Below are 24,896 nucleotides of genomic sequence, written 5' to 3'. Positions count from 1 at the left end.
GTTGTCCCAGTGCACATTTTGGGATCTGAAAATCTTTTCACAGAAACTGGAAAGTTCCCGAATAACATTCTCCAAAATTTAGCCAATCACAGCCGTTATCTAATCAGGTTGAGATAATGACATGAGGGATAGAAATCTGCAATAGGAAAGCAAAATGCTCAATGGTTTTTTGAAATATCGTGAACACAAAAGTACATGGACAGATGATCGGTCGGTCGGAGCGACAGTAATATAGTAACAAAATTATTTTAGCACAAAAAGTAAAAACAAAAAAGGTGTCGGTTGATGGTAAAAACAATTTAAAACTTTTTTTTGGTGCCCCATTTTTTTTGGCCCTTTTTCTGATCGTCTCCGATCTTGTCTGAGGGGAAACAAAAAAAATACTTTAATTGTTATTTACCATCAACCGACACCTTTTTTGTTTTTACTGTATTAGCGATAATTATTTTGATACTATATTACCTTGTCACTACATTATTTTGTTGCAACCCATTACTGTATTATTTTGTTACTATATTATTTTGTTACAATGTTATTTTGTTCCTGCATATTACTTATTTTGTTATGATATTACATGCCTGTCCCAAGTTTGGTTAAAAAAAAATCCCATTAACAATTCACAAGTTATTGCAGCAGACACACGGACGGACAACCGAAGAACATGATACCTGCATATCAGAACATAACAAGGTACTGGAACTTTTATTCATGTTCACAAAATGTGGGGAGTTGTTGTTGTTGTTCTCCTCCTCCTCTTCCCTTTATAAGGGGGTCAAACGATACCAAGCTTCTGCCCAGCCTTGACCGTGATACTCCTCCAATCCCCTCCGTCCTCAGCCAACTCTCTCCACCCTCCAACCACCCCCACTTTACTGATATCTTTCTTCACACAATCCTCCCACCTCAACACAGTTTACCTCTCTTCCACCTCGCATATTTGCTCAACCTATCTACTTTCTTTGCCATTCTTTCTTCCCCCATCTGCACCAAATGTCAAGCCCATTTCAGCCGACATTTCACCAATGTCCCGGTCAAACTCATCTGCACACCAATCTCCTCCCTCAGTTCTTCCATTCTCCTTCTATCCACCCTCTTCACTCCCACAGTCCTCTTGACTCAGTTGTTCTTGCAAACCTGCAGTCTGTCATTGTATCTCTGTCAGTGCCACTGTCTCCAGACCCTAAAGGTAGGCCGGTGTTACACATCACATCAGAACCTTCCCTTTCATGTCATTAAAATCTGTCCGCCATTACACACTGCACCCTCCTCCACACTTTTGAACCCACCAAAATCCTCCCCCGCATCACTGCCTCTGTTTTACTCAAACCTATTTCCTTATCTGATCTCCTTCCCCTACAAACTGATATTCATTTCTTTTCTCTTCTGCCCAACCCACATCACCTGGGTCTTCTCCATGCTTATTTTCAGCCGATGTTTCTCAAATGCCTCTTTTCACTTGCCAAGTACTCCTGCATCTCCTGCCCAGACTCCACCACAACAGTCAGATCATTCTCACACAATATCCTCAGAATATCTTTCATGTATACCTTTCATATTTCATGTGTCCCCCAATGCTGATTGCATATGCAAGATAACATGAAAAAAATGTTTAAAAATATGCCCCGAATTACATTTTTTGCTATTCTACCATTTGGTATTCCATTTTTGCAAAGGCACCAAGGGGGCGGGGTCAAAATGATACTGCTAATACACCTTATTGCCATGTGATCATAACAACCAAGTAGATGAATTTTTACACAATCGTTCAGGAGGAGACAGCATGACAGACAGACATATGGAGGGACAGAGCCAATTACAATATGACTACGATGAAGCGTCTTAATATTTTTCAGAAAGCGTGGGAAAACAAGGAAAAGCCTTCCATGAAAATAACTTCCTACATGCAGATAACTTAAATGTACCGTTAAACATGGAACACAGAGGTATTTAAATGCAATTCCCCCCCACACTCCCCCCCCCCAAAAAAATAGGGGCAAATAGACCCCAATTTTAAAAAATACTGTGAACATCACGGGTGATGAAGGTTGTGGTCAAGTTTTTCAAAATCGTCAATGCAGTTTCAGATAAGAGAGCAAATAACCATTTTAGGATATCAGGCCCGCTCACCAGGCCTCACCCACCATCCCTCCCACCTCCTTGAACTCCAAATTTTTAATGCCGTGTATAAAATTGAGTTCCAACACACAAAATATAATTTTACCCAAGTTTGGTCACAATCCCATCAGCAGTTTCGGTGAAGAAGCTGCAAGTGCTTACGGACAGAATGACGACGCGCCATCCAATAAGCTCCCCGGAAATATGTTCCAGGTGAGCTAAAATTTACCTTGTAATCTCCATCAAAAATCCATTAATATTAGACAATACAAAACTGCACTAAAAGAGATTACACAGGTTAAAATAATACAAAAAAAACAATGGTAGAAGATCAAGATATTTGTTGACGTGTGATGTTGTATTAAAAAAGTCACATACCAGACATGGCTCTTGACCCATCATCCTGAGAGCGGAGGCTGCAGACATCACTGAACCCGATTCCAGAGAAACCAGGAACATTTTCCAACTGCACATTTTGGGATCTGAAAATCTTTTCACAGAAGCTGGAAAGTTCCCGAATAACATTCTCCAAGTTGACGAAAATACTTCCCAACAGAGAAGAACCCGCAATCTGGACATCTTGCGGCTTCGAAAAAGAATTAATAAATTTACAGAAGTCAGCATACATTGCAAATTGTAATTTCTCTTTGGAGAGAGAAAGGAGCTCGATTCGCAATGGATCCGACTCAGTACAAGCTCGAATAACCTTCTGATTCTCAATTCCAAGCTTATCGATCACTGCTTGGGCTGTTTCTGCTCTCAGGCCTTGGGACATGAGCCATTCCAAGAAGCTCTCCATTGCACCGATGACCTGCCAAGGATACAATGCTTATGTTAATCACAGAAAAGTTATACATGTTATTTTCTTTACTGGAATGTTTTTGAGTTATTTCCATTGACAATCCAATCAATTATTTTCCAATAAATGCGGGGTTTGCATCCAGTTTGTTCACCCGCTGTGTCCCATTTTGAAAGATTTATTATCAATCAGCATCTAATGAATGTGAGTTTTTATAAACAGAGACAAAAACAAACCCAGAGTAAACTAGAGGAGACCATTTGGCCCATTATGCTGCGCCACATCAACACCAGACAAATTTCATCCACCAAAACGATGCAATTTCATTTGGGGAATGAGGAGAGAAATGTGGATGAGACGATGTGGCAGACCCAGGGATATCCCAAGCGAGTCAAATACAAATGAGGAAACAAAATTATTTTAATTGTTTAAATAACAAAAAGAGAAAAAGCAATCTTTTGTGTTATTTTTTCAGAGGTGGGTGGGGGAGGGGGGGGGGGGGGAGAGATTTGGGTGATGGCGGTTCTTAGATGACAAACACACAACATCAACAATAACCGCTTGTCGAGACCCCCCACAGGCACGACACTCTTCACTTCACTTCACTTCACTTCACTCAGATGCACCCAATCTCCCAATCCATGCGCATGTCACAAACGTCTTGCCAATATCCCGACACTCTTCTATCTCTAATGCTTCCAGGTACCTATCTAATCCTAATTTAAACTTATATATTGATTCTCTTGCCACCGCCTTTCTCGGAAACCATCTTATGCATTAACTACTCTCTCAGTGAAAGACCCTTACCTTACCACCGTATTAACTCTTCTTTTCTTTACTAGGCTATGGCCCCTGATCCAGTCACTGTCTCTGCTGAATAATTTTTCTGCACTTATTTCGTCTATACCCTTAATTATCTTAAACATCTATCACATCCCATCATAACTGCCTCCTTTCTAATGTATAAAGCCATCTTTTTCAGGCACCCTAAATTAGTTGAGTCTAGCTGGGCCCGGAATCAATCAAGTAGGCCTGTACTGAAGCCTCTCGACCGTAGCTATGTCTTTCCGACTTGTGGTGACCAAAAATGGAAACAAAATTCTGAATGAGGCCTCACTAAGTGCTCAAGTACATACTTCAATTTTATTAAAATAATGATATTAAAGATCGTTTTTAAAAATCCAGAAGTGTAGCGCTACTGAAGCAGTCTCATCCATCACCAGTATGGACTTGCACAATGTAACAAGCCGATGTTGAGTCGCAGTTTAGAAGATGTACACTTTATTGATCAACACAGAACAAAGTGTCATTCGGCTTTCTACGACACATCCATATTAGCAGAGTCTTCTTCACCACAATCAAATCCAAATTTAAACTTATCCATTGGTTATGTTGTCATTGACATCATTGTTTTTTTTTGTATACAAGATCGAAGCTTGAGAGTCAGCACTGAGTGGCCTGCTGACGAGGAGGGGAGTTGCGTTGAAGCTGAAGGGAAAGGTGGATGCTGCATGTGTGAGAAATGTCATGATTTATGGGAGCGAAACATGGGTAATGAACGTAGAGCAGCAAAAAAGGCTGCAAAGGGTGGAAATGCGAATGGTTCGGTGGATGTGCGGACTATCGTTGAGAGAGAGGAAGACAAATAACGAATTGTGAAAGATGATGGGAAAGGAGCCTGTGATGGATGCTGTGAAGAGAAACAGGTTGAGATGGTTTGGTCAAGTGTTGAGGCAGGATGAAAGTGACTGGTTGAGAAGAGTGATGGAAATGAATGTAGAAGGAAGTCGAGGACGGGGAAGACCGAGAAAGACTTGGCTAAAGGTGGTGGAAGAAGAAATGCAGGCAAGGGGGTTAACAAGGGGAGATGCCGAAAATAGGGCAAAATGGAGAAGATCGTCATGGGGACCGCAAGGCTAACCCCCTCTCAGCAGGGAAATAACCTTAAAATGCCGATTGTTGTTGTTGTTGGTCCCTGGTCCTGTCACTGTCTCTGCTGTAGAATTATTCTGCACTTATTTTGTCTGTACCCTTCATTATCTTAAACATCCATCATATCCCATCATAACCGCCTCCTTATAAAGCTGTCTCCTTCAGGCACTCCTCGTAGTTGAGTCTAGTTCGGCCTGGAATCAATCTCGAGTAGGCCTGTGCTGAACCCTCTCTATAGCAGCTATTTCTTTCCAGACTTGTGGTGACCAAAACCACAAACAATATTCCATATGAGGCCTCACTAAGTGTCCAAATGCATACTTCAATTTTCATAAAATAATGATATAAAAGATCGTGAAAAAAATCCAGAAATTTAGCGCCACTGAAGCGGTCTCATCCATCACCAGTATGGCCTTGAGCACTTTAACACGCCGACGTTGAGTCACAGTTTAGAAGATGGACGTTCTATTGATAAACACAGACCACAGCGACAATCGGCCTCGTACTGCATCGAGTCTTCTTCACAACAATCCTGTCCCTCTTACATGCCAGGCCTTCTCATGCTAAATATCAATATATTGTGGCGGACACAAGCAAGGGACACGAAATCAGCGCACCAGCAGGTGGCGCGGACGTCCAGGCGGGGAACTGGAATGCATGCCCCGCCTATTGACCGACCGGCCACGCCCGGGGACGAGGCGTGGCCTCGGCACATATATGCGGGCTCTAAGCTCGAGCCCGCCCAGTGCTGCAGTTCGAGCTTTCATAATAAAGACTCTTGGTTTTATCAAACGTGTTGTGGCCTACCTCTTTGGCAAGCAAGTTGTGTGCGCAGCACCACACCTCACTGGTGACCCCGACGTGATATGAACACGCAACCTTGATCCGGACCACCCCCCGCCAGCAGCTCTGCCTCCGCGTTGAGGCCGCCCCCCGGCGGTCGGACCCCCGGCACCCCACAGCCCCCCCAACACCCACCTCTGAAAAAATAACACAAAAGATTGCTTTTTCTCTTTTTGTTATTTAAACAATTAAAATAATTGTGTTTCCCCATTTGTATTTGACACGCTTGGGATATCCCTGGTTGTGCCACATCATCTCATCCACATTTCTTTCCTCATTCCCCAAATGAAATTGCATCGTTTTGGTGGATGAAATTTGCCTGGTGTGGATGTGGCACAGCATAACGGGCCGTATGGTCTCCTCTAGTTTACTCTGGGTTTGTTTTTGTCTCTGTTTATAAAAACTCACATTCATTAGATGCTGATTGATAATAAATCTTTCAAAATGGGGCACAGCGGGTGAACAAATGGCCTCTAAAGGTGGTTTATATTTAAGTGTGGTGCTGCGCACACAACTTGCTTGCCAAAGAGGTCGGCCACAACGCGTTTGATAAAACCAAGAGTCTTTATTATGAAAGCTCGAACTGCAGCACTGGGCGGGCTAGAGCTGAGAGCCCGCATATATGTGCCGAGGCCACGCCTCGTCCCCGGGCGTGGCCGGTCGGTCGATAGGCGGGGCATGCATTCCAGTTCCCCGCCTGGAAGTTCGCGCCACCTGCTGGTGCGCTGAATTTGTGTCCCTTGCTTGTGTCCGCCACACGCGCCCCCCCAGAATTCCGCGCACCTGAAGGGTGAGTTTGCGGGGAAGCCGGATGACCCGGCCGAAACGCCCCCTGGTGATGGGTGCAGGTCTGGGGGGTGGCGGGACGGCGGGGCTGTGGGGTGCCGGGGGTCCGACCGCCGGGGGGCGGCCTCGACGTGGAGGCAGAGCTGCTGGCGGGGGTGCCGGGGGTCCGACCGCTGGGGGGCGGCCTCGACGCGGAGGCAGAGCCGCTGGCGGGGGGTGGTCCAGATCAAGGTTGCGTGTTCATATCACGTCGGGGTCACCAGTGAGGTGTGGTGCTGCGCACACAACTTGCTTGCCAAAGAGGTAGGCCAAAGAGGTAGGCCATTGTGCAACCACACTTCAATATACTGTTACGAATTTGGGTAGTGATATATGTAGAGCAGCGTAGATCTGAGTAGGTAACATGCTTCGACTGTCACGATAGGGAATCTACCTGTAATAAGTTCTGTGTGTTTAGGTGTTTTGTCGGTCAAGTTGTATAACTGTGAATCTACCAGGAGACTCGTGTGTTAGGTCGTGTCGGGGTTAATGAGTAGAGCCCTTGTATGTCTCAGCTGTTAACCAAACCTTTGTCCCTTATAGCACTACAGACCACATAGACACTAGTTATGACCTTTAGTATAACATTAATGACGCCCTTCCCCCCTGACATGACTCAGGAAGAAATCGGGCTAGAACGCCGCCGATAATGGCCGCCACCATTTGCACCTCTGAGAGGCCTACCCGCCTCGCATAGCACGTGCTGAGACCAAGGAAGCGGGGACGGGAGTGAGAGTGGCGCAGTGGGCATGCCCCTGGACGAGCCGGCGAGTCGATGGAGGCTCTGATTGGCAGAGCATTGCGCCAATGCTGACGTCACCGGCCAGAGATATTATCAGCGCCGGACGCCTTGGCTGGCAGTTCAGTTCAGAGTTGGATCGAGAGTTCGTGTGCACCAGAGTGAGGAGTTAGATCTGAGTCAAGAGTTCGTCTGCACCAGAGTGAGGAGTGAGATCTGAGTCAAGAGTTCATGTGCACAGTGGCCATTGTGCAGTTGAGAAGATCTGACCCAGAGCAGTTGGATTCCTGTCACTTCGCAGTTCAGTAGTTGATCCCAAGCAGTTGGAATCCTGGCAGCGCAGTTCAGAGACCCCGACCCGAGTTGGGCTGAGGTGTAGCCCGAGTGGAGCTCGCTGTCCTGCTGTGGGACCTCGGGGTGCTTTGGAGCTTGGTGCACGGACCTCGGGTGCAGCGGCGAGGGCGTTGGCTCGGGCCTAGCGGGGCGTGCGAGGCGGATGGAGGATTCTTCCAGGCCGGGAATTGAAGACGACAAGACAGCTAAGACCGAGCTCCGCATACCCAATTACATAACGGACGTTTTTATTTTCGTATTCATCTCCCTCGTCTCGTGTTTGAAATCTGTTGTGTGTGGGATCCCAATTTAGCTACCTTATTTTATTATCGGCACGCATTTTCCTGTCCTGCCTTTTTCATTTGAATAAACCCTTGTATTATTTTGCATCCCCCATTCAAACCTGTGCCGCCTGAGTTAATTTCCTCTCACAGGACCGGAGCTACGCCGGCGTTCTGCAGTTAAGTGCTTTCACCGCAGCCTCCATTTCCCTTCTTCCTCCTGCACGGCCATAGCCGAATCCGTGTTTGGGTAGTTGCCTCCAATAAGACCGTTTAGGCTATCCGCAACTCTGATGTTAATCGGCGTTGCATGACAATACCATGCGTCTTGAAAGTACGAGTATTATGAAGGCGATTTTTGTTAAATAATATTCAAGTATTTAATTCAATTTAAATGAACATTTGAAAGTGTAAAGTAAAAAAATGTTCCAGGTTTTACCACCATTTTATCCAGTGGCTATTGCACCACCTTATCATTCTAACATGTTACAAGAAAGGGCATTCTTGGGAAAAATGCCAGGGGCAAAGAAAAGGCTCCTTTATATGGTACGTGCCATGTGGCAAACTATAGAAAAGAAGGGACATTCCTTATCTAGGTACAAAATGCCAAATAAGGCCGAAAAAAATATATTGCTGATCTCTGGTCAGACCAAAGTTCCAGAATTGATGTGGCGATGAGTTTTTTCTTTTTTTTTCTTTTTTTGAAAAGCATGGATTGCACATATAAAGGTGTTGTTTTTTGTGTCCTCATGCCATGCGGTCCTCCTCATCTGCCGTGGCGCTATCCAGAGAGAAATTAAAGATAGCCAATGGGACAGGTCGGCCTTTTTGTAAATAATGAACACAAGCTTAATAAGTTATTTTAAAATGTATTTATTCTGAAAATCATTAAGTTCTTCAAGCATATTATAGACTGCCATTTCGTTCTCATGATCGCCTCGCCGTACCTTCAAACATTCCAATGCATCGATCGCGTCAACACTGCGCAAGCGCAAGTGGTCGAACAGGCCGATGGTCTCCCACGATCTCTTCTCCCAGTCCACCAGATTATCACAGACATGTACAACTTAATGACAGATGAGATAGGATCCAGGCCTAACAAATGAGTCCACCCGCAGCTCTCTAGGCCTTCTGGTTGCTTCACACGAACCCGACAAAGAACGTCTTCGTTTCAATAAATGACAATATCTGGCCGATTGGATTAATGACGGCACGGCACACAAAACTATTCATATCTTCGGAACGGCTGGTTGGATTTGAATGTCCCAAACTAAGGGGCATTCAAAAATCTCATGTGCATGCTGGATTACCCTTGTGTTCTTAGGAGGAACCAAGTAACGTTCTATGAATGTTCATATGAAGGGGCGCCCTACATCGAGCAAATAAAATAAATTTACTTGTTCATGCAGCTGTATGAATCATTGCCATTTTTCCCAAGAATATCCCTTCTTTTCTATCATGTGCCACATGGCACACACCAAAAAAGGAGCATTTTATTTAGTTTGCCACATGGCACATACCATATAAAGGAGCCTTTTCTATAGTTTGCCACATTGCGCATACCATATAAAGGGGCCTTTTCTGTAGTTTGCCACATTGAGCATACCATATAAAGGGGCCTTTTCTCAAGTTTGCCACATGGCGCATACCATATAAAGGGACCTTTTCTATAGTTTGCCACATGGGACACACATACCATATAAAGGGGCCTTTTCTGTAGTTTGCCACATGGCACATACCATATAAAGGGGCCTTTTCAATCGTTTGCACATACCATATAAAGGGGCCTCTTCTATCGTTTGCCACGTGGCACACACCATAAAAAGGGCCTTTTCTATAGTTCGCCACATGGCACATACCATATAAAGGGGCCTTTTCTATAGTTTGCCACATGGCACGTACCATATAAAGAGGCCTTTTCTATAGTTTGCCACATACCATATAAAGGGGCCTTTTCTATAGTTTTCACACAGCACATACCATATAAAGGGGCTTTTCTATAGTTTGCCACATACCATATAAAGGGCATTTTCTATAGTTTGCCACACGGCACGTACCATATAAAGGGGCCTTTTCTATAGTTTGCCACATACCATATAAAGGGGCCTTTTCTCTAGTTTTCCACACAGCACGTACCATATAAAGGGGCTTTTCTATAGTTTGCTACATGGCACGTACCATATTAAGGGGCCCTTTCTATAGTTTGCCACATTGCGCATACCATATAACGTGGCACATACCATATACAGGGGCCTTTTCCATAGTTTGCCACATGGCACATACCATATAAAGGGGCCTTTCTGTAGTTTGCCACATACCATACAAAGGGGCCTTTTCTATAGTTTGCCACATACCCTATTAAGGGGCCTTTTCTATCGTTCACCACATACCATATACTATAAAGGGGCTTTCTATAGTTTGCCACATACCATATAAAGGGGCTTTCTATACTTTGCCACATGGCACGTACCATACAAAGAGGCCTTTTCTATAGTTTGCCACATGGCACATATCATATAAAGGGGCCTAATCTGTAGTTTGCCACATGGCACATACCATATAAATTGGCCTTTTCTGTTGTTTGCCACATACCATATAAAGGGGCCTTTTTCTAGAGTTTGCTACGTGGCACATACCATACAAAGGGGCCTTTTCTATAGTTTGCCACATCTCTATATATAAAGGAGGAGTGTCTGTCTGTGTGTGTGTGTGTGTGTGTGTGTGTGTGTGTGTGTGTGTGTGTGTGTGTGTGTGTGTGTGTGTGTGTGTGTGTGTGTCTGTCTGGATGTCCGCTTATAACTCAAGAACTACACATCGGAGAAAAGTTTTAGACACAGATTCGGAATCAGCATAAAATCCCGGTGGTTTTAGGCTACGTTTTATTTTAATATCAATGGTTTAAAAAAACCGCGCCAGCTGCAATTCCATGGTGTAGTTTGTGGCGGCGCTAGACGTTCGGGGTGTATTGCAATGGTTTGTCGGGTTTGGCTGTGGGTCCAGAATAGCTCCCATTTCCAAATGTTCTTCCACTTTTATTTTGATTCTTCTGTTACAACGCCTTATCTACCTTATATCCCCCCAACGAGGCCTCTACATAATTTCATGCGGCAGAATTTCGTGCATTTTGAGTGAAAGAAGTGAGACGAAGTTGTAGGAGGAATAAGAGGCGCGGTCACTGTGGAGGCCTCGATCGTGAGTGGAAATGGCGGGAATTGCGTTTGTATCGCAAAGTAAAGGATCTGCATTCATTTCTGAACTTGCATTGGTGGATTGTTACACATCTGCATTATTTTTCATTAAAAAAACTTTATGTTGAACTTGAAGGCTCCAAGCACGGACTATATATATAGACCTCATTGAGGTAAAAATAAAAGTAAAAAGCCTGCTATCGCTTGCCAAGCTAGCCGTTCCCTCTCCCTCTCCCCTCCTCCCTCCCCTCCCCCCTCTCCCTCCCCTCCCCTCCCCCCTCCCCCTCCCCCCTTCCCCTCTACTCCCCCTCCCTCCCTTCCCCTCCACTCCCCCCTCCCCCTCCCCCTCCCCACCCTCTCCTCCCCCCCCCCCCCCGTTCCCCTTCCCTCCCCTTCCTCCTCCCCTCCCTTCCCCCGCCCGGCGATGCCGGGTACTTCCCATGGCCAGCTGTACGTGGGCTGCTCGAGGGTTGGAAAAGCAAGCAATCTTTATGTCTTGGCACCAAGTAAGAAAAACCAGAAATGTTGTATACCAAGAGGTTTTGAGAAATTGAAAATTGACAAAACGTCATGTAGGAAATGTACTGTGATATTGCTCTAAAATATACATGTCTTTTCATCATATATTTGTATTATTCTTATTCAACCCGGGTACCTCAGCTAGTACCATATAAAGAGGCCTTTTCTATAGTTTGCCACATACCATATAAAGGGGCCTTTTCTATAGTTTTCCACACAGCACATACCATATAAAGGGGCTTTTCTATAGTTTGCCACATACCATATAAAGGGGCATTTTTTCTATAGTTTGCCACACGGCACATACCATATAAAGGGGCCTTTTCTATAGTTTGCCACATACCATATAAAGGGGCCTTTTCTCTAGTTTTCCACACAGCACGTACCATATAAAGGGGCTTTTCTATAGTTTGCTACATGGCACGTACCATATTAAGGGGCCTTTCTATAGTTTGCCACATTGCGCATACCATATAACGTGGCACATACCATATACAGGGGCCTTTTCCATAGTTTGCCACATGGCACATACCATATAAAGGGGCCTTTCTGTAGTTTGCCACATACCATACAAAGGGGCCTTTTCTATAGTTTGCCACATACCCTATTAAGGGGCCTTTTCTATCGTTCACCACATACCATATACTATAAAGGGGCTTTCTATAGTTTGCCACATACCATATAAAGGGGCTTTCTATACTTTGCCACATGGCACGTACCATACAAAGAGGACTTTTCTATAGTTTGCCACATGGCACATATCATATAAAGGGGCCTAATCTGTAGTTTGCCACATGGCACATACCATATAAATTGGCCTTTTCTGTTGTTTGCCACATACCATATAAAGGGGCCTTTTTCTAGAGTTTGCTACGTGGCACATACCATACAAAGGGGCCTTTTCTATAGTTTGCCACATCTCTATATATAAAGGAGGAGTGTCTGTCTGTGTGTGTGTGTGTGTGTGTGTGTGTGTGTGTGTGTGTGTGTGTGTGTGTGTGTGTGTGTGTGTGTGTGTGTGTGTCTGTCTGGATGTCCGCTTATAACTCAAGAACTACACATCGGAGAAAAGTTTTAGACACAGATTCGGAATCAGCATAAAATCCCGGTGGTTTTAGGCTACGTTTTATTTTAATATCAATGGTTTAAAAAAACCGCGCCAGCTGCAATTCCATGGTGTAGTTTGTGGCGGCGCTAGACGTTCGGGGTGTATTGCAATGGTTTGTCGGGTTTGGCTGTGGGTCCAGAATAGCTCCCATTTCCAAATGTTCTTCCACTTTTATTTTGATTCTTCTGTTACAACGCCTTCCTTATCTACCTTATATCCCCCCAACGAGGCCTCTACATAATTTCATGCGGCAGAATTTCGTGCATTTTGAGTGAAAGAAGTGAGACGAATTTGTAGGAGGAATAAGAGGCGCGGTCACTGTGGAGGCCTCGATCGTGAGTGGAAATGGCGGGAATTGCGTTTGTATCGCAAAGTAAAGGATCTGCATTCATTTCTGAACTTGCATTGGTGGATTGTTACACATCTGCATTATTTTTCATTAAAAAAACTTTATGTTGAACTTGAAGGCTCCAAGCACGGACTATATATATAGCCCTCATTGAGGTAAAAATAAAAGTAAAAAGCCTGCTATCGCTTGCCAAGCTAGCCGTTCCCTCTCCCTCTCCCCTCCTCCCTCCCCTCCCCCCTCTCCCTCCCCCCTCTCCCTCCCCTCCCCTCCCCCCTCCCCCTCCCCCCTTCCCCTCCACTCCCCCTCCCTCCCTTCCCCTCCACTCCCCCATCCCCCTCCCCACCCTCTCCTCCCCCCCCCCCATTCCCCTTCCCTCCCCTTCCTCCTCCCCTCCCTTCCCCCGCCCGGCGATGCCGGGTACTTCCCATGGCCAGCTGTACGTGGGCTGCTCGAGGGTTGGAAAAGCAAGCAATCTTTATGTCTTGGCACCAAGTAAGAAAACCAGAAATGTTGTATACCAAGAGGTTTTGAGAAATTGAAAATTGACAAAACGTCATGTAGGAAATGTACTGTGATATTGCTCTAAAATATACATGTTCTTTTCATCATATATTTGTATTATTCTTATTCAACCCGGGTACCTCAGCTAGTACCATATAAAGGGGCCTTTTCTATAGTTTGTCACATAGCACGTACCATATAAAGGGGCCTTGGGTATAGTCTGGCACATGGCACGTACCATACAAAGGGGCAATTTCTATAGTTTGCCACATACCATACAAAGGGGCCTTTTCTATAGTTTGTCACATACCATACAAAGGGGCCTTTTCTATAGTTTGTCACATTCCATACAAAGGGGCATTCTATATAGTTTGTCACATACCATACAAAGGGGCCTTTTCTATCGTTGCCACATGGCACATGCCATACAAAGGGGCCTTTTCTATAGTTTGCCACATGGCACATACCATACAAAGGGGCCTTTTCTATAGTTTGTCACATACCATACAAAGTGGCCTTTTCTATAGTTTGCCACATGCCACATACCATACAAAGGGGCCTTTTCTATAGTTTGTCATATCCCATATGGAGGAGCCTTTTCTATAGTTTGCCACATGGCACGTACCATATAAATGGGCCTTTTCCGTCGTTTGCCACATACCATACAAAGGGGCCTTTTCTATGGTTTGTCACATGGCACATCCCATGTAAAGGGGCCTTTTCTATAGTTTGCCACATACCATACAAAGGGGCCTTTTCTATAGTTTGTCACATACCATACAAAGGGGCCTTTTCTATAGTTTGCCACATGGCAAATACCATATAGAGGGGCCTTTTCTATAGTTTGCACCATACCATATAGAGGGGCCTTTTCTATAGTTTCCACCATACCATATAAAGGGGCCTTTTCTGTCGTTTGACACATACCATGTAAAGGGGCCTTTTCTATAGTTTGCCACATGGCACATGCCATATAGAGGGGCCTTTTCTATAGTTTGCACCATACCATATAAAGGGGCCTTTTCTGTCGTTTGACACATACCATGTAAAGGGGCCTTTTCTATAGTTTGCCACATGGCACATGGCACATGCCATACAAAGGGGCCTTTTCTGTCGTTTGCCACATGGCACGTACCATACAAAGGGGCCTTTTCTATAGTTTGCCACGTGGCACATACCATGGAGAGGGGCCTTCTCTATAGTTTGCCACGTACCATATAAAGGGGCCTTTTCTATTGTTTGCCACATGGCACATAACAAATAGAGGGGCCTTTTCTATGCTCCTGGCATTTTTACAAGAATATATCTAAACACACATCAAGTGAATCTGTTGAAAATTGATGATTTCTGTCACCAAGACCAAAGACATGTTCCCCTCAAAAACAACCCACTTCCAGTTTCGCGCGCCGCTGATGCAGTGCCCCCTGTTCCCGGGAGCCTCGTACTCATTTTGCCGACTTCAAAAAGACGACACGCTTGGTCAACACACCTGGTGTTATTTTAACGACGTGACCCTGACATCTTAAATCAGCCACATTAAACATGAAGCCAACACCAGGATTAGTTTAACAGGTAACGAAGTAGACCGTCACTCGATATCACACAAACCTCCACCAGGATAAACAGGTGACGTTTTGTATCCACTGATAGACATGATCTGGATTCGGCCCTAAACCGAAATCGAATCAGTCCCGTCTTCCTCTTCCTCTTCTTCTTCTTCTTCTCTCTTACAAGTCTCATCCCCCTAGATTCCCAATAATCCATCCACAACTCTTTGCCATATCTTGCTCTGTATAATCATAATGTTCGTCCGATCTCTCTGTTAATATTGTGAAGAATCACTTCAAATTATCGTTTTACAGAATATCTTGCTCAGTATTAATAATAAAATGAGAAACTCCGAACAAACCTTTTCCTCAGAAGATCCGACCCGATCACTGTTTCAGCCGCTTGTGGAAAAGAACACGGAGCCGATGTCAGTTCAAGCAAGTCATGTTCCATGTCCTGACCGGAAGTGACGCCGGAAGTACGTCACCACTGTATGCCATAATCACCCTCTAGGCGGTGAATGTGTAGGTGTTACGGTGTGTGTGTTATGCAACAAGTGAACACCCGAAACAACACCCCGTGACGTGTACACATGCATCAAGTTTCCTTGCATTGTATATTTGCATTATAACACCGTTTTCATTGAATCTAATAATCCAGTGAATCCCTGTGAAATGACCAATGTAAAATCATTATGTGACGTAACATTCAATTTGAGGTACAAATTATGAAACAATTAATTGATATTCCCTGTTTTTTAAAATAATTTTTTGATATAAAATCAATGTGTCACTCCCCACATTTTATTTACATTCCTGTTATGTTAAAAAGGATTCCGAAAACTTGTCTGACTTTTTAACAGGTAACAAACATGTATCGAACTCACCTGTAGTCAGGTTCACTATGTTTTTTCGTTCAAAATTTTGGTAGATTAGCAAAACTATACATTTTTGGAATATTCAGGGCATGAGGAATCCAAAAATTAATGTTTACATTTGCGTAGACACCTTTGCGAAAATGCCACTCAGGACAGTGATGAAGATCTGGAAAAGCATATTCCTGAACGGTATAGACCTCGTACATCCTGTGTATAGGACTTATAGTTCAATCTGATACTACCTATAACTTCCTATAACAACCCATAACTTCAACGGACTTGCAATATCATGTATTATATAATACAGTTATATTGAAGGAGCTGTGCTCCAACTCGAATCGAAAGAATGGACGCGACAAAAAGCTGGAATTCGTCCGAGTTTCTTTATTGTGTCAAATCAACTCGGGTACTCTGAAAAGCCCGTTTATCGGGCAGCAATATATATACACATTATGCCGGAGCGTTCGCCCGGGAAAGGCGAGATCGGGCGTGCCCGGGCGTCCTGGGCGAACCCTGGAAAGTCGAGTCTGGACGTGCCCGGGCGTCCTGGGCGAGCCCTGGAAAGGCGAGAGCGGGCATGCCCGGGCGTCCTGGGCGAGCCCTGAAAAGACGAGGCTGGGCGTGCCCGAGCGTCCTGGGCGAGCCCTGGAAAGGCGAGTCTGGACGTGCCCGGGCGTCCTGGGTGAGCCCTGGAAAGGCGAGAGCGGGCATGCCCGGGCGTCCTGGGCGAGCCCTGGATAGGCGAGACTGGGCGTGCCCGGGCGTCCTGGGTGAGCCCTGGAAAGGCGAGTCTGGGCATGCCCGGGAAAGACGAGACCGGGCGTGCCCGGGCGGCTCGGGCGAACCCGGGAAAGGCGAGTCCGGGCATGTCCGGGAGAGACGCGTCTGGGCCTGTCCGGGCGGCCTGGGCGAGCCTGGCATGGTGATCGCTCCCTGGCCGCGTCCTTGGCAGGTGCAATGCGATTGTGTATACCCAGCGGTAACCGCTACACACGCCCCCCCAGAATCGACTTGCACCGGCAGGGTCAATTTAAGGGGGGTCCTGATGACCCGGCCGAAGCGACCTCTGGAGTGTCGTGGGGGGGGGGGGTCCGGTGTGGTGGTGGGTGGTCGAGTGGGGGGAACCGTGGATGGGGGGCGGCCTCGCTGCGGAGGAAGTGCCAACCATGGCGGTTGGCCGACGTCCACGTGCGCCGGCTTCAGGCGGTCCACCGAAATCCGGTCCGACCTGCCGCCGATGTCGAGGACGAACGACTTGTCGTCCCATTGCAGGACCCGGCAGGGCCCGTCGTACGGCGGCCGGAGTGGCCCCCGGTGTGCGTCATGACGCACAAAAACGTACTCCGCTGTGCGAAGCGCTGGGGGGACGTAGGACTGGGGGTCACCGTGGTGGGACGTTGGCATGGGGGCAAACCGTCGGGCAGTCTCCTGGAGGTCCGAGCGCTGGTGAGCTGTGGACCAGGGACTGGTAGCGTCGGGCACGAATTCGCCCGGGACGCGTAGCGCCTGGCCGTAGACAAGCTCGGCGGTGGACGCCCGGAGGTCCTCCTTGGGGGCCGTGCAGAGGCCCAAAAGGACCCACGGCAGCCTGTCGGCCCAACCGCCGTCCTGAAGGCCGGCCATGAGCGCGGCCTTCATGGAGCGGTGGAACCGCTCGCACAACCCGTTGGCTTGGGGGTGGTAGGCCGTGGTACGGTGGAGCTTTACCCCCAGGTTGCGGGCGACCGCGCCCCACAGCTCGGAGGTGAACTGCGGCCCGCGGTCCGATGAGATGTCCGCCGGTGCGCCGAAGCGGGCGACCCAGGTGGCGATGAAAGCCTGCGCCACGTTGGCGGTGGTGGTGGAGACGAGGGGAACGGCCTCCGGCCACCTGGTGGTCCTGTCCACCATGGTGAGGTGTGTGAAACCCCGTGAAGGGGGGAGGGGGCCCACCAGGTCCACGTTGACGTGGTCGAAACGTCGTTCGGGCACGGTGAAAGGTGCCAGCGGGGCCTGGGTGTGTCAGTGGACCTTGGCCTGTTGGCAGGCCATGCAGGTGCTGGTCCAATCGCGGACATCCCGTTGAAGGCCGTGCCAGACGAATCGCGCTGACACCAGCTTCTGGGAAGCTTTCCGGCCCGGGTGGAAAGGCCGTGGAGGTAGGCGAAGATGCGGTGTTGCCAGGTAACGGGCACGACGGGGCGAGGCTGGCCTTGGGAGACGTCGCAGAGCAGGACAGTGTCCGCGAAGGGGATGTCGGCCAGGCAGAGGCCCGTGTCCGCCGCCCGGAGGGCTTGCACCGTGGTGTCGGTGGTTTGGTCAGCCGCCATAAGCGCGAAGTCCACGCCGAGGTGGACCGCGTTCACGCTGGCCCGAGAAAGACAGTCGGCCACGGCGTTGTCTTTGCCGGCGACGTGCCGGATGTCCGTGGTAAACTCCGACACGGCGGAGAGGTGGCGCTGTTGGCGGGCCGACCACGGCTCCGTGACTTTGGCCATTGCGTAAACTAATGGCTTGTGGTCGACGAACGCCGTGAAGGGTCGGCCCTCCAAGAGGTGGCGGAAATGGCGAACGGCCAGGTGTAGACCAAGGAGCTCACGGTCAAATGTGCTATATTTGAGCTCGTTCGGCCGGAGTTGCCGGCTGAAAAAAGCGAGTGGCTGCCAAACCCCATTCACCCATTGCTCATGTACGGCGCCCACCGCGGAGTCGGAGGCATCCGTGGTGAGGGCGATGGGAGCGTTGAACACTGGGTGAGCGAGCAGTGTTGCGTCGGCGAGGGCGCGCTTTGAGCATGTAAATGCCGCGTCCATGGCTGCGGACCAGACGACGTCGTGTTTGGCCGGCTTGCCCCGGAGGGCTTCGTAGAGGGGCCGCATGAGTTGAGCAGCGCGGGGCACGAAGCGGTGATAGAAATTCACCATTCCGAAGAACTCCTGCAGGGCCTTGATGGAGCGGGGACGCAGAAACGCGGTGATGGCCTCGACCTTGGTTGGCAGCGGCACGGCCCCGTTCTTGGTGATGTGGTGGCCCAAAAAATCAACGGCCGTCGTGCTGAAGTGGCATTTGGCCGGGTTGACGATTAGGCCATGCTCGCTGAGGCGCCCGAACAGCGTTCGGAGATGGAGGAGGTGCTCGGCCCGGGACGCGCTGGCGACGAGGATGTCGTCCAGGTAGACGAAGAGGAACGGCAGGTCGCGCAGCACGCCGTCCATCAAGCGCTGGAACGCCTGAGCCGTGTTCTTGAGGCCAAATGGCATTCGAAGGAATTCGAATAAGCCAAACGGCATGATGACGGCCGTTTTTGGGACATCGGCCGACCTGACAGGTACCTGGTGGTATCCCCGTATCAAATCGATCTTCGAAAAAATGACCCGTCCTGCCAAACGGGCGGAGAAGTCTTGGATGTGCGGGATCAGATACCTGTCGGGGGTGGTAACATCATTAAGGCGGCAGTAGTCGCCACATGGGCGCCAGCCGCCCCCCGGCTTTGGGACGATGTGTAGTGGCGAAGCCCACGCGCTATCGGAGCGCCGCACGATGCTGAGGTGTTCCAAAGCATCGAACTCGGCTTTGGCCACGGCGAGCTTGGCTGGGTCGAGGTGGCGGGCTCTGGCGTAGACCGGCGGGCCTGTGGTTGGCATGTGGTGCTCGATCCCATGTCGTACTGCGACGGCCGAAAACGTCGGCTGTGTGAGGGCTGGGAACTCCACGAGCAGACGAGCAAACTCGTTCGCCGCCGGGAGGGTGCATGCTAGCTCGGTCGGCGCGGAGCTGCTCAACGTGCATGCCAGGGAGCTGAAGGTCTCGGCGTTGACGAGGCGACGCCCTTTGACGTCAACCAGCAGCCTGTGTGCGCAGAGGAAGTCGGCGCCTAGCAGAGCCATGGGCACGCTTGCGGTTACAAAAGTCCAATTAAAGCGCTGGCTGCCGAAGCAGAGGGTGACGTTGCGCGGGCCGAAGGTGCGGATGGCCGATCCGTTGGCTGCAACCAAGGAGGGGCCGCAAACCGCGGACTGCCTGTCCTGATCGGAGGCGGGTATGACGCTCAGTTGGGTGCCGGTGTCACACAGGAAGCGCCGTCCGGACGCTTTGTCCCTGATAAAAAGTAAGTTGCCCGTGTGGCCGGCGCTCATGGCAGGTAATGAACGCCGGCTCGGCCGTTTCCCGACTTGCCGAAAGTGCACGGGGGTTGGCATGTCCAGGCCTTCTGTCCGAACCTGGCATGGTAGTAACAGCACGCCTGGTCAGGTGGAGGCCCCGGTCGTCGTGTTGGAGGCGGTCGGCGCAGCGTAGCGGCCGCCAATTGCGCCGGCAGTTCGGCTGCCGACCTTGCCGGGTGCTCGGGCGCCATGGGCGTTGCTTCGGACGGGGGCGGGCTCCAGGTCGCTGCCCCGATGCGTTGGCCTGCCGAGGAGATCTTATCGGCTTCCCTGGCGAGGGCGCGGGGATCCGTGATCGTCGTGCTTGCCAGGGCGAGGCGTACCTGGATGGCAGCTGACGGAGGAACAGCTCTTGAAAAAGAAAATCTGGGGCGTGCTCCCCGAGGAACGAGAGCATGTAGTCCATTTGTTCGGACGGGCGCGTGTCGCCGAGCTCGGGCAGGTCGAGCAGGCGCCGTGCGCGTTCCGCCGGTGAGAGGACAAAAGCGTTGAGGAGGAGCTTCTTGATCACGTCGTACTTGTCAGCGGCTGGCGGGCGCTGGAGGAGGCTGAGAGCGCGGGCCGCGGTGGCTGAGCCGAGTGCTGCTACCACATGGTGGAAGCGGGTGTCGTCGGTGGTGATGCCTCGCAGGGCGAACTGGGAGTCCGCCTGGGTGAACCAAACCGCCACGTGAGCCTCCCAGAAGGTAGGCAGTTCGAGGGCAACTACCGTGTCCATGTCGGGTCACCAATGAAGGAGCTGTGCTCCAACTCGAATCGAAAGAATGGTCGCGACAAAAAGCTGGAATTCATCCGAGTTTCTTTATTGTGTCAAATCAACTCGGGTACTCTGAAAAGCCCGTTTATCGGGCAGCAATATATATACACATTATGCCGGAGCGTTCGCCCGGGAAAGGCGAGACCGTGCGTGCCCGGGCGTCCTGGGCGAACCCTGGAAAGGCGAGAGCGGGCATGCCCGGGCATCCTGGGCGAGCCCTGGAAAGGCGAGGCTGGACGTGCCCGAGCATCCTGGGCGAGCCCTGGAAAGGCGAGTCTGGACGTGCCCGGGCGTCCTGGGCGAGCCCTGGAAAGGCGAGAGCGGGCATGCCCTGGCGTCCTGGGCGAGCCCTGGATAGGCGAGACTGGGCGTGCCCGGGCGTGCTGGGCGAGCCCTGGAAAGGCGAGTCTGGGCATGCCCGGGAAAGACGAGACCAGGCGTGCCCGGGTGGCTCGTGCGAGCCCGGGAAAAGCGAGTCCGGGCTTGTCCGGGAGAGGCGCGTCTGGGCCTGTCCGGGCGGCCTGGGCGAGCCCGGCATGGTGATCGCTCCCTGGCCGCGTCCTCGTCAGGTGCAAGGCGATTGTGTATACCCAGCGGTAACCGCTACAATATCACAAATATAAAGACAATGGTTTTCAATTACCTTTGTTTGTTGCTTTTCTATAATCCTGAGCACTATTTTGAGGCCTTTATTGGATTCCTTGACCCAGAAAACATAGGATTAGCATATTTAATTAAGTCTCTAGGTTGACTAGAAGCCGAGATCGCGCAAAATATGTATTTTAAGGCGGCCATTTTCAAAATACAAAATGGCGGCCATGCAGGTGTCTGTGCAAATGCCAACATTGATTTTCAGATTCTCCATGCTCTGAAGATTCCAAAAATGTACAGGTTTGCTAATCCCAAAATTTTGAAAGAAATTATATTTGTTGACATAGTGAACCTCACTCTCTTCATCACTGTCCTGAGTGTCATTTTCGCAAAGGTGTCTACGCAAATGTAAACATTAATTTTTGGATTCCTCATGCACTGAATATTCCAAAAATGTATAGTTTTGCTAATCTACCAAAATTTTGAACGAAATTATATTTGTTAACATAGTGAACCTGACTACTGGTCCATAGTCAGGTAAACGTATCGATCGAACTGTGTGTGTGTGTGTGTGTGTGTGTGTGTTTGTGTGTGTGTGTGTGTGTGTGTGTGTGTGTGTGTGTGTGTGTGTGTGTGTGTGTGTGTGTGTGTATGTGTGTGTGTGTGTGTGTGTGTGTGTGTGTGTGTGTGTGTGTGTGTGTTTGTCAGTGTGTGTCAGTGAGAATCAGTGAATTGAGGGAGTGAGTGGGTGTAAGTGAGACAGATAATGAGTGAGTCAGTGAGGCAGACAGTGAATGCATTGTGTGAGTGAGTCATTCATTGAGTTGAGTGAGTCGGTGTGAGTCAGTGAGTGTGTATGTGAGTGAGTGTCAGTGAGTGAGTCAGTAAGTGAGTCTGTGAGTGAGTGTGAGTTGGTGAGTGAGTAAGTATGAGTCGTTGAGTGAGTGAGTGTGTCATAGTGAGTGAGTGAGTCACAGTGAGTGAGCGGGTGTGTATGTGAGTGGGTCAAGCAGAGGCAGATTAACATTTTTTGGGGCCCTGGGCACAAACCCTTTGCACAAACCACCGATATTTACGAAACCTCACCAAATCATAGAGTTGGCGAGAAGGAAAAACAAACCTATTGATTTTGAGGTCAAAAGTTCAGGATAGGCCAAAGGTCAACAATTTTGGCAGATTTGTAAAAATCCTCAATTTCAATCCGATTCACTTGAAATTTAAAGAAGATTTGCATTTCAGGACAATGAATTCAGCCACCAATTATTTTTGACGTCAACATCGGCGAAAAGGTCAACATCGGCCAAAGGCGAACAACTTTACCGATATCGATACGTTTACCTTCCAAATCCTGGTGGCGTCTTGTCAAATCTGTTACTGGTGTTTGTTCCCCCTCCATCCCCTCCCTTACCTCAAATGGCTACACAGCTGACTCCGCACGTGAAAAAGCTGAATGCCTCAACTCTATGTTTGCCTCTAAATCTTGTGTCCCAAACCCATCCCTCTCTGTACCCACCATACCCAGTCGTACCCAGCTGCTCCTGGACTCCGTGTCCTTTCCTCCTGACAAGGTGGAAAAGTTTCTGTCAACCCTCGATTCTGATTCTGCAACTGGACCTGACGGCATCAGCCCACGGGTCCTAAAATCCTGGTCTTCCGCTCTTTCACTCCCTCTCTCTGTTCTCTTCACCCTCTCTTTTGCTCAAGGTCAACTGCCATCTGCTTGGAAATCAGCCAACATCACCGCTTTGCACAAAAAAGATGCAAAAACAGATCCTAGCAACTACAGACCAATCAGCCTTCTCCCAATTATCAGCAAAGTCATGGAATCCATCATTGCTTCGGATATGAAATCTTTCCTCTTCTCCAATGGCTTGATCTCTGATCATCAATTTGGTTTCAGACCAGGTCACTCTACTCTGGACATGCTGCTTCTGCTGTCTCAACATCGGATGGAGGTCCTCAATGCCAAACAGGAAATTACAGCTGTCTCCCTCGACATATCACGTGCCATCGATACGGTCTGGCACCCCGCTCTGCTCACAAAACACTCCTCCTTTGGTATCCATGGAAATCTCCACGCATGGCTGGCGGACTTCCTCTATAGACGTAGTCAACGTGTGGCCCTGAATGGTTTTCTCTCATCTCCTCTTCCTGTTCAGGCTGGAGTTCCCCAAGGCAGTGTTCTGGGCCCTGTGCTTTTTCTGGTCTTCATCAATGATCTCTCTGACTCACTTGAAAATCCTCTCTATCTCTTTGCTGATGACTCCACTCTCTGCCGCTCCTTTCCTCATCCCTCAGATCAGCAGTCTGCAGCCTCCTCACTCTCTACAGACCTGGACAAAATCACAGACTGGGCAAACAAGTGGAACATGTCTTTCAATCCTCACAATCTCACACTCTTACGATGTCTCTCCGAAAAGACCGACTGGACAACCCTCCCATCTACTTTCTGAATAATCCTCTCCAATAAGTTCTATCACTCAAGCTTTTGGGTCTCACTATCTGCCATGATCTTTCCTGGGAAAACCACATTTCCAAGCTGGCCTCCAAAGCCAGTCGCCGACTGGGCATCCTCCGTCGTGCGAAGTCCTTCCTTGGCACACCTGAGCTCCTCACCACATACAAGGCTTTCATCCGCAGCTCAATGGAGTACTGCTCTCCCCTCTGGGCTGGTGCTCCTGCCTCACATCTAGCTCGTCTTCATGCTGTTGAAACCAAAGCGTTCAGAATCATTGGAATCTCCCGCGATGACGCTATCTCCGAGGGCCTTTCACTTACTCACCACAGGCAGGTTGGTGGTCTTTCCGTCTTCTACCGACTCCTCTCCGGCCTTGCTCCCCCAGCTCTCTCTGGGCTCTGTCCCCCAAATATTCCTACAGGTCACACAAGATCAGCCTGCAACCCTCTTATGGTTAAACTGCCAAAATCAAGACCCTCTGCTCACCTTCACTCCTTCATTCCTCTTTTCTCCCGCCTCTGGAACAAAGTCCCTCACTCTCTTCAATCCCACTCCTCCCTCCAGGTCTTTAAAACGGCTGTTCACCACCATCTCTTATCTTCCCCAATCCAAAACCTTGATCTTTTCTACCCCCGCTAATTTCACCCCAAATCCACTTTTTTAGGTGACTTTTGACTTCTTTCCTGGAAGTCCTTGGTGGCCTTACGTTTTGTACCTATCCTGCCTCCCCCCAGGCCCTCTCCCTCCCACACATCTCCCGATGTCCCTGCTCTCAAATGTTGTGTTTGTGTGCTTCCTCCCCTTCTCTCCCCATCTTCTCGACCACCCCCCTTTTTATGTAGTTTCTTTGCTTGTTTGTCTGATTTGTTTGTTTGATAAATGTTAGCTCTTTCACGAGCCTCGACTCTGTATACAAAAAAAAACAAAAAAAAATTATTTTAGGGATTTCCCAAGTATCGTTCTGTCCACAACAGATTTCTTGTTACTTGCA

General features: G+C 48.9%; 1 protein-coding gene across 1 annotated transcript in view; it reads right to left on the bottom strand.

Moving 5' to 3' along the window:
• LOC137419989 (uncharacterized) overlaps positions 1-17,125 on the bottom strand; it is a 94,378-nt gene extending 77,253 nt beyond the window's left edge. Inside the window, exons 1-6 of the mRNA XM_078785911.1 lie at positions 17,083-17,125; positions 15,967-15,981; positions 15,671-15,747; positions 15,442-15,536; positions 15,141-15,276; positions 2,494-2,926 (exon numbers count right to left, since the gene is read on the bottom strand). Of these exons, the coding sequence (XP_078642037.1) occupies positions 2,494-2,926; positions 15,141-15,276; positions 15,442-15,536; positions 15,671-15,747; positions 15,967-15,981; positions 17,083-17,125 (799 nt within the window). The remainder of the gene's footprint in view (positions 1-2,493; positions 2,927-15,140; positions 15,277-15,441; positions 15,537-15,670; positions 15,748-15,966; positions 15,982-17,082) is intronic.
• Positions 17,126-24,896: the final 7,771 nt, after the last annotated feature.

Source organism: Myxine glutinosa, chromosome 1, assembly GCF_964187855.1.
Source record: "Myxine glutinosa chromosome 1, kmMyxGlut1.1, whole genome shotgun sequence".
Classification (NCBI taxonomy): Eukaryota; Metazoa; Chordata; class Myxini; order Myxiniformes; family Myxinidae; genus Myxine; species Myxine glutinosa.
This window is presented reverse-complemented; position numbering and strand designations above follow the sequence as displayed.